This window comes from Schistocerca gregaria, chromosome 2 (genome assembly GCF_023897955.1).
Source record: "Schistocerca gregaria isolate iqSchGreg1 chromosome 2, iqSchGreg1.2, whole genome shotgun sequence".
In the NCBI taxonomy this organism is placed as follows: domain Eukaryota; kingdom Metazoa; phylum Arthropoda; class Insecta; order Orthoptera; family Acrididae; genus Schistocerca; species Schistocerca gregaria.
In genome coordinates, this window is record NC_064921.1 from 395168976 (window position 1) to 395179590 (window position 10615).

At 40.1% G+C, this 10615-nt stretch overlaps 1 protein-coding gene across 1 annotated transcript in view; it reads left to right on the forward strand.

Moving 5' to 3' along the window:
- The window catches only part of LOC126322142 (protein phosphatase PHLPP-like protein), a 413563-nt gene extending 406139 nt beyond the window's left edge, over positions 1-7424 (forward strand). The window contains exons 18-19 of the mRNA XM_049994260.1: positions 3160-3281; positions 4159-7424. Of these exons, the coding sequence (XP_049850217.1) occupies positions 3160-3281; positions 4159-5443 (1407 nt within the window). The 3' untranslated portion in view covers positions 5444-7424. The remainder of the gene's footprint in view (positions 1-3159; positions 3282-4158) is intronic.
- The last annotated feature ends 3191 nt before the right edge of the window (positions 7425-10615 follow it).

The window sequence follows — 10615 nt, forward strand, 5'->3', positions numbered from 1 at the left end:
AAGAAGTAAAATATGGATAATAAATGGTTCAAATAAAAATAGAATAGAAGACTTTGAAATGTGATGCTACAGAAGAATGATTAAAATACCAGGGATGACATCATGAGGAGCTAGAAACCACAGAGCCTGTGATGACCGTGGAAGAGGCCGCAGGGACGGTCGCAGAGGTGGCTGTGACAATGGCAACTAGAAGGCTGTCTGTGACAGGGCCAGCAAGTGAACGGGGATCGATGCTGACAAGGCTGGCAAAGACAGGAAGGCTGGCCACAACAGGGCTGACAATGTCAGGAGGGTCAACTGTAACATGGCTGATGATGAAAGGATCTGTGTCTGCTGGCGTCACATTCAACGTCTGGCTCACTGCCAGAGTGACATCTGGTATAGAACTCCATAAACAAGAAATGGGATGTTGCTCTTCACAACTACATTGTAATGAACTTGATGGCAGGTGACCCAGCTTGCCACTAAAACTACTTGATGCTATGTATGAAGGCTGCAGAAAAAAATGGAGATGCTGAATGGGCCGAATGATGCTCTGCAGCAGGTCCCAAGTTGCCCAACCCCTGAATTGAGGGGCTGGAGACAACAAGAGCTCTAGTGAGTGAAAATATGCTGCACATGAATTAGAACCTGAATGTACACAGAAATGCAAAAAATTCTCAGACAGACAACAAGAAGCAAGAGACTGCACCTCTGGAAAAAGACACGAATGGATCACCCGAATTACATAGAAGAGAGAACAATGTAAAGAATTTTCATCTGCTGAGATGGCAAAGGAACACCTACCAGAACTGAGACAACCAAACAAATTAACATAGTTATGGAAAGCAAGAGTTAACAGTCCATGTCCAGCACACAGTCGACACACTTGCACTGTAGTAACGCATGAATGTTCCTGGTGTGGTACAAAGTTGGACACACATGTAGGATTTGAATGTAGACTGACACAACACAAGGACATGAGTACCCTGCTCCAGAAAGATGATTGTACACAAGCAATATTGATGAGCTTGAAAAACACATGAAAAATAGGGAAGGATGAAACCCAGCTCCAGCAAAATGAATGAAGGCATATCAGTGAGCATTGGAACACATATATAGATGCAGCCTCATTGTCCTTACCTTGTCCAGGCACTGCCACCCATGGGAACAGAACTGGCAATGATGTGTCACCCTGGTGAAATGCAACACAGCTTTCCAATGATGGGCTCAGCATGAGAGAGGGAAGTGGGTTGGGTGATGGATGATACCAGGAACTGGCATAGCAGCCCCTTCCAGAGCAACTGGGGAACCATGTGTACCGGTAGGCACTGGAGATGCCGAATCTTGAGCAAGCACCCTACTGACAACCCACATGAACTATGATTGTCACACCATCACGAAATCATTATCCTCATCACCAACTATAGTAACACTTGGCCAAGAGGTGTGCAAAAAGTGCAAATGATCAAAATGCATTGAAGTAATAACTATTTATTTATTCATTATGGACTAGCATAGTACAGTTGTGGAAGATGAAGGTTCACATTTGAGTACAACTGGAATGTCTTTCTGTAATGGTGCATAGCGGAGGCCAAAATGGCAAAGACCAGATCATCGGTAGTGGTGATGAGTTGAGGAAATTAGCCTTACAAAGTGTCTTTCAGATGCAGTGGCTGTGATTTTGACAGAGGCCACAGGTCCAGTGTAGTGGGACATTCCAGAGCAGCTGACATCTGCCTGGTGGCTGTGATCCTAGTGAAGGTGCAAGAAAGTATGTCTGATGGGTGGTGGCAGTGGCAGATATGGTTTGAAGTGTAGCCTTAGGGGTGGCTGGTTGTTAGTCTGGAACCCGGAGCTGAACTGGCCATCAAGGGGCTGAACGGTGACCTAAGGACTCTTCAGCAGAGGAATACCAGTGTGGCGTTATGTTGACATGTGACCATGTGACATAGGTAGGTGCCTGTGATTGCCACACTGTTTACTGCAATCAGCACACCATGTATTGCCACAGCTTGCACCACAGACAATGTGGCGGCTGCAGGAAGCTTGGCGATAAGCAAATCTATGACTCTTCTGTTGACCAACAATTTCAAGTGTATTTGTGCTTGTGCTGACCAAAATGCAGTGCCCAGCCCTGAATATACTACAGACACCTTTAGGGAATATGTGTATTGCCGTGTAAGCGTAAGAATCCCTAGGTCCCTGGCAAGACTTATGCTAGATGTCCTATTATCAATTTAACACAACATTCTTATTGGACATGTCTACAAAATGAATTAAAAGTCACAAATCTGAAGAAACAGAATTCAAAGCTTACCTTTTCTGTAATTGTAATGCATCAAATTTTATTGTCACTGAACTGTACAAGCTATCCCAACTAAAGATCAAAAGAGCACACATGTCTCATATTTGATACAATTCATGCATCACCTCGATCCATAAGTTTAAATATGTGTTAATCACCACACACTAAATGAAACTTAGCACCCAAAGTTTCTTAATGTCAATGGACAACAGAACACACACTAATTGATACACCAATACGCAGATAAAAATTTCAATTTGGCTTGTTTTTGACATACAGATATATCTCATTGTGGTCATTTGCAAACAGGAATGCTTGTAGAATCTTTCCAGTTCCTGTTGCTTCATAAAAATATCAATAAGTATTTATTCTGCAGTAATGAGTATGAATATCCAGTAGTGTGTAAAATCAGAAACTAAACTTATGTAGAGGTGCCTCTTCAGGAAATTTGTAATACTGCTGTAAACTAAGCCTCCAGTTTTACACAAACATTTTCCACACAGCAACAATTTAGCAGAATAAAACAAAATCTTGCATCTACACAATTGTAGCTTTTCTAAAAAGTTGAATTTGAATACCATGTAAACACACAAGCTAGTTGGTATTGTTTACAGAAGTGGTTTACAATAAGTGCTTTTCTATTTTTCAATTCAGTCACCATCCGTGAATGTTTTCTTTTGTGCTGTAATCTACAGGTTAAGACAGGTTATGACTGAATTTAGTTTTATGTAATTCATAACATGAAGAATGAGTAAATAAATGAGAAAAGTAAAATGATAAATTGTAATCAAAAGAATATATCAGTATGTTTGTAACAATGCTTTCATTAGATGACCTGTACATGTAATGAGTGATTTGCTGTCTGATTTCAGAACACTAAACAGCGTAGTCAACTGGGCTGCAGTGCTATGTATCCATTGGTAATTCCTGATCCATGTATTAGTGAAATTGTACTGGAAGAGCATGATGAATTTCTGATCATTGCTAACAAAGGGTATGTACTTTAGGATTCTGCAGTCATACTGTCTGTTTTACTGTAAAAGAGAGGTGGAAATTTCTGTAGTCATTTAACAAATTCAAACAAATAAAGACAATCATACTCACTTAGCCTTTCCTTTGAAAAGAATGTGGCCAAATTCCTTTCCTCTTATTTCTCAATCTGATATTGTACTCAGTCTCTAATGACCCCATCATTGATGGGACATTAAACCCCACATCTTCCTTCTTTTCATGAAATAACATTTGCAACCAATTGGAAATGAACTGTAAAAGCAGCTCATCAGAAGAGAGGTACTAACAATCTCTCCCTCTCTCCCTCCCTCTCTCTCTCTCTCTCTCTCTCTCTCTCTCTCTCTCTCTCTCTCTCTCTCTCTGTCTGTCTCACTCTCTCTCTCTTTCCCCCTCCCTCCCTCCCTCCCTCCCTCCCCCCCTCCCCTCCCCTCCCACCCCCCTCCCTACCGGTGTCCTTTCACTCACCTTTCTTTTTTTCCTCTCTCTGTCTGTTTCCCTTAGTTCATGCCAGATAGTAAACAAAAAGTTATCATTAATTACAGATGCTATTTCTATTTTTAATTATGCACATCAGTAGAAGAAGATGGGCATGTTTTCAGACTTATTTCCTTGAGTTGACCTAATCCATGATTAACAAGGAGCTATAGCAATTTACATATAAACTAGTACAGTACTTATACAAAAAATATCATAATTTTTATGAATAAATGAAATCTGATTCCATTTATATAAATTGGAACTTACAGTAACAGTTAAATAATTTAATGGCACTGTGCCTCGAGCTAAGACTTTTAGGGATGCGGACCACTATACACTTTTTGAATATAATTACAGTAACTTACGCATGTCTTTTGTTACAGTTTCTGGGAAGTTATCAGTGTTTCTGAAGCAGTTGAAGAGGTGCGGCACGTCAGTAATGCCATCTTAGCTGCCAAAAAGCTCCAGGATATGGCTCAGAGCTATGGATGTGATGAAAACATAAGCATAATTGTTGTACGTTTCTATAACCTTGGATCTGACATGGACCATTTGATGAGGGAACTCAGGCATACTATTGGTAAAACAAAGCAGCAGTTTTCAGTTGACAGTGACAATGATGTGCCAGTGCATACTTCATGTCATAGAACACTATGCAGGTCACAGGCAGCAGATGCAGGTTGTTGCTGTTGTCAAAGTGTTCCAGACCATTTCTATGGAACTGAGTGTAACTTGCGGTATGGAAATAATGTAAATAATGAATGCACTGACTCTCATATTCTACCTGAAACAGACAGATCTTCACCCAGTGGGCAAAGTGATCATGCTAACAGTGACTACGTTGGAAGAAAAGTGAGTGTTGCAGAGGGACGAGATGCAGCACGCTACACGCAGCAGTGGAACAGTGGTGTTAATCGAACTATGCCATTTTCGAAGGGAAAATTTCAGAATACTGTGCCACATCAACAGTCTGTTTTGATGCATGAAAATGGTACAAAGAAAATTTCTGCAGTAGGTCCTACTATAGAAAGGAGGAGCTATAGGGACAGCAGAAGGAGTAATAGTGGTGTTCTCAAAGCAATCCGTGCCAAAGTTGACATGTATTCCAATGGTCATCTTGCAGATGGTGAGGAAGATGAGACAAGTTCTGAAAAATCAGGCACACAACTTTCTGAAGAACAGTTCAAGTGCTGGGAATACATGCTTGAACAAAACACTCAACTACTTTTTGACAAAGAACTTGACACACTTTCTCGTGGTTTTGTTAGAAACTGTGGACTAAGGGCTGCCAGTTCAGCTACATTGCTAGATCCTTCCTGGCCACAGCATGCAACATCCTCATTTTGCCAAGGTAAAGGTCTTTCTCACAGCAGTCCTCATCTCTCTGATAGTGCTGCTCCTTCTGGATCTATTGCTCCATTCTTGTCTCGACATTTTGGTAGTGCTAGGTCTTTTAACCCTATCAGTAGGTCAAATAGGTTTGGATCGTGTAGACAAACATTGAATGGGGGACCAAATGCCGCTTATTTTGGCAGCTTACAGAGACTAATGCCATATAATCTAGAATATAACTTTGCTGTTATCCAGGAACGAGGTGCAAATCAGGACTCATTGGAAACAGACAGCCGCATGCAGAAGTACTGGGATGTGGCAACTACTGAGTTGTAGCTGTAAAAGACTGAATTAAAAATTTCCTTAAGATAAGTGTTACATATATAATGTAACAACAGGTAGGGTTTTGTAAATATTAGTAATCTGTACAAAAAATAATTTTGTAAAATAATAACATCAAAATAAATGCTTTCATAGAAATTTCTTGTGATATAAGCCTTTACTGACTAAGTGTAAAATACATTGAAATTTCTGATAAATGTATATTATCTTCATCATTACCCTCAGCCTAAGTCTTTGTTTTATTTTTACTTTATCAAAACCATTAAGTGGCCACCTATTACATATTTGTACATTTTTACCTTTTTAAAGTTACTTAGCTGATTTTTAGTTCCATAGATTATATCCGTAACAAGTATTAAGATTGTGGAAAATATTGGTTGTACAACAATTACATATGTCTCCTAAAAGTTAACGTGTTTTAATACTTATTTACAAATGTACAAATACTTTTTAATCAGTTTCTGTTATTCAAGAATTCGTATTTGGTGTAGATGATCATGCCAAGAAAGAGCTGATATTATCTATGAGTGGCAGTCAAATGAAAACCGAATACCTGCTGCAACGGGACCATGGAAGGTCTACATTCAAAACTAATCACCACTCATGTTAAGACATTTATCCCAATGGGAGACAAGATGATCAATTCGTATTTCATACAACACGGTCAGCTGCTGACAGATCCACAACACACCCACCCCTGCACTTCCTCGTCCAACTGAAACTGACGTCCACACATCTTTCTTCAGGTTACCAAAAATGTGGAAATCACATGGTGGAAGATCCAGGCTGTATGGGTAATGTTGCAGTGTTTCTCAATACAACATCAAGAGAAGTTTCTAATCTTAGTAAAATGAGTTCCTCAACCAGATTGCTAAAGCATAGCCTTTGTCCAATTGGAAGCTTGGAGCAGGTGTTATCATGCAATGGGATGATTCCATCCAGCAACATTCCGGTAGCCCTAGGGTAAATGGCAAAGCCAACATTTGAAATCTCCCACCTCCCCCCCCCCCCCCCCCCCCCCCCCTCTGAAGAAAACCAAATATGTTCATACAAATTCCAGTAAGGTCATGATGACCTTCTTCTTTGACTGCAAGGAACCCCTGCTCATCAAGTTCCTTGAACGTGGAACCACAATCAATGCACAGCTCTATGAAGACACTTTACAGAATCTGTGAAATGCCAGAAAGTCCAAATACCCAAGAGTACTGTTGGATGGAATCGTCCCATTGCATGATAATGCCTGCCCCCAAACTGCCAGTGACATGAAGGCTACACTTCAGTGACATGGTTGGGGAATACTGCAACATCCTCCATACAGCTCAGATCATTGGCAACCTGAAGAAATACATGCATGGATGCTGGTTTCAGTCAAACAAGTAAGTGCATGAGGGGTTGTGGTTGTGGATCTGTCAGCACTCAGCCATGTTCTATGAAACTGGAATTGATCATCTCATTTCCTGGTGAGATAAATGTCTTCAATGTGAGTGGTGATTAAATAGAAACATTCCACAGTCAAATTGCGGTGGGTGTTCAGTTTACATTTGACTGCCCCTTATAATTTCAAAGAAAGTTTTGCTGTTTTGCAGACATTTTTGTGTTTCTGGGTCTATCATGAAAGAGTTAGAGTTGTGTACACCTGTCGCTTCTGAGACAATGATTGTTCAGCAGAGTGTAGTAAATATTTGCTTTTTAGTATTATGTTTCTGAATTTCACTTTTCACCTCTTATTGGCATGAATCATTTGTGACTTTCATTACAGAATAAACTTGTTATGAAGTTGTTGTAAGCATTCCTAAATTTCAAACAAGTTACTATATTTTGCAAATATTTATGTGTATGTGCCACATATAACTCCATATTCAAGCTTAATGAAGACACTTCAACATCAGAAAAAGCAAATAAAGCGTTCTTGAAAATTATTAAGTGTTTCTGAGCAAATGGGCTCTGACAAAACTTAGATAAAAACAATGTAAGCAATTCTGTACTATACAAGGCCTGACTAGTAACCTGAAAATAATGCATGAGGGTAAAACTCAACAAATAAAGCAGAATTTTATAAATTCTTGTATGTTTATAGTGAAGAGAATCTAAATTGGAAGTCAAACTATAAAATTGTATATTTCATGTCATTAATGGCTAGGAGTAGGTTGGCCACCTAGTGCAAGTCCTTCGATCTGACCTCAGTGCAGAAAATTAAATGTGAAGGAAGACAATGAAATGATGTTGGTAACATGAAAACCCAGTCATCACTGAGCAAAGAATATCTCTGACCAAGACAGTAACTGAACCAAGGATCCTATAATCTAGAGTCAACAATGTAAAGCACTAGGCCACAATCTGTAGACCACATTCTATACATTTCCACTTCACCTAAACTCAGAAACTTCAGCATTATCATCAAAACAAGAGATTTTGGAAACGTAAATGTTAACAAGCTGACTTACTTTTCCTGTTTTCACACACTGATGTCCTGTAGCACCAAATTCTGACAATTCTTCACTGAGGAAAAAAGTGTTCATTTTGTAGAAGTTTGCAGCAGCCAGAATGAATGAATGAATGGATGCTGAGGCTGGCTGCGATAGGTCAGGTCATCTGCAATTTACCATTCTGGGCATAGCCACAGTGATGTAGTAGTAGGTGGCTGGCAGTGATTTGTCATGAAAATAGTGCTGGTAGGGAAAATCCCTTATGTCATAAGCAAAAACAGTGCCCTTTGAGAGGTGCATTAGCCTCCATTGGTGCAGCATGCTAGTATCAGCAGTGGCTCAGCATGTGGCATCTTCCATCAGGCAATAGTGACAGCTGGCAAGATGATGCCACCAGTACAGCAGATGTAAAGCTGATTCAAGAATGGAGTAGAATGGCATGCATCAGTTATGGCATGGTTCCCATGGAAGCTGGCCTGAGCCCCACTGCTCAGCACGAAATGTACTGGGCCAGAGCGATGGCAAACAGCCACAGCACATACCACTCAGAGCTACAAAAAATGACAATGAAGCAGCTAGATGGCCCAGCCTCAAAGATGGTTCACCAGGAAGGCAGCTGGCAACAAACAACAGTCACACAGAGGGCGGCCCACTGGTGAAAAGGCAGCAAGCATCCAGATTTACAGTGGGCAATGGCCTGCCACTTGTGTAGACAGTGTCTGGCAGTGGCAGTTTGTAGACTCATCTCAGCTTGAAGACTGGTATGAACCTCACCTAGTGGCTAGCAGCTGGCCATGAGTGAGACTGAGTGTCTAAATTTGGCAGTATATATGTTAGCCAGCTCTGCTATCGTTCCTGAAACGGTAGCAGTTTTGCCTTCCAAGTCGAGGCATGAGGCCCAACCATCGAGCATCCTTCACATAATTGTCCCAGTTTTTCTGTTACGTCAGCAAATCCAGTCCTGGCAGTACCATAATGGTGTCACAACTTATCCTTTCACAAGGTATGGGTGGGGACTTTCACAGTATCAGCCTGCTGAATACAGATTCTTATGCCAGTGCACTCAATTGCTGAGGTAGCTTGCAACACCGTCTTTGTGATGTCATTTTGCTAAGTCAAGACGCAAAAGTTGTCTGCTTCACTAAGCAGAAAACCATGGTGCAACAAAGTGTATAATAAGAATAATACAATATGGATACTATAAACCTCCTATATACAGATTTTTATATAGTTGGCCATACTGGCTGCAACCTTTCTGTATCTTTACTTTCTTATGAAGCATGTTATTGACAATCAATCACAGTTTGAAAACTACTCATAAATATAATCCTAATAGGAAAAAGATTGACATTATCTGTTACCCAGCCTCCATTATCAGCATGTAGCTATATTTTTCACAGAGAAATTACATTCAAACCAACTGACATAATAAGAAAGTCCAACTATGATCTTTCTTTCTTTATTATTATTTTTTTTTGTCCAGTAAAACATTTATAGGACATTGTTTACACACAATGTAGCCAAACCATGCCTTCTGAGGACACCTCCAGCCTGATTCAAACTTTCATTGTCAATTATGTTTCCATTTATAATTTCCAAACAGAACTTGTTGACTATTTTTCACATAACTGCCAACCTGTTCTGTGCATGCCGTGAGCTGTAGTGCAAACTTCTTTATGACCTCCTCAATGAACTTTCTCACCAGCTGCTTCCCTCACTTCAGAACCTGTTTCTGCCATGTTTGTCAGTTGGAAATTTAATTCCACTCATGTGAATTCAGGAGGGTGAAAAGATGATAATGTGAAAGTGCCACGTAAGGAGAATATGGGAGGGAAGGGGATTTGAAACATCCTAAACAAATGAGCCCAAGATCACTTTTGGTGGATAAGACTGTGCGAGGACTGGCATTGTCGTGCACGAAGCACACTCCTCTCATCATCATTCGTCTCCTTTTGTTCTAATCCTCCTTCTGAGGTTTTTATGGTTCTCAAAATATTGTTGTGCATGATGATCTCACCTGCCACAGAAATTTGACAAAAATAATTCCTTTATGGTCCCAAAACACTGAGGTCATGATTCTTTTCTTTTGTTTTTGCACAAAATGGAGGTTTTGAATTATTTGGCACATGGGTAATTGGTGTGGCACCACTGTGATGACTAGCTTTTTGTCCCAGGCATGTAATGAGCCATCCATGTTTCATTTCCAATAATAATAGAGCTCAGAAAGACCTCACCTACAAATTCAAATTGCTCAAGAAACTCACAGGCACTATTGACCCTATTTTTCTTGTGGTACTCCATTTTGGGACCCATCTTGTGCACAGTTTCCAGTATCGCAGCATTTCTGTGAGTGTCTTGTATAAGAGTGTTCTGGAGAATTGTGGAAACATTGCAGAAATTTCATCCACTATCACTGTTATCACAATAATTTTCTTTAACTTTTTGCACCAACTCATCAATTAAAATGGAAGGTCGTCCACTCCTTCGTTCTTCATGAACATTTGTTCTGCCTCCACTAAACTTCTTACACCACTTTAACACATTTTTTCTGTTCATAACATCTTTGCCTTTGATTTGTGAAAAAAAAATTGGTAGGTGTTATAGCTTATGTGAGTGGAAAGCATATCACAGCACATGGCTCGCACTTGGCACTTGGCAGGATTTCTTACTGATGTCTTTCTCACAACTAGACACAACAAAGTGAGTTTACATACTATCACAGTCTTGTGATGCTCACACT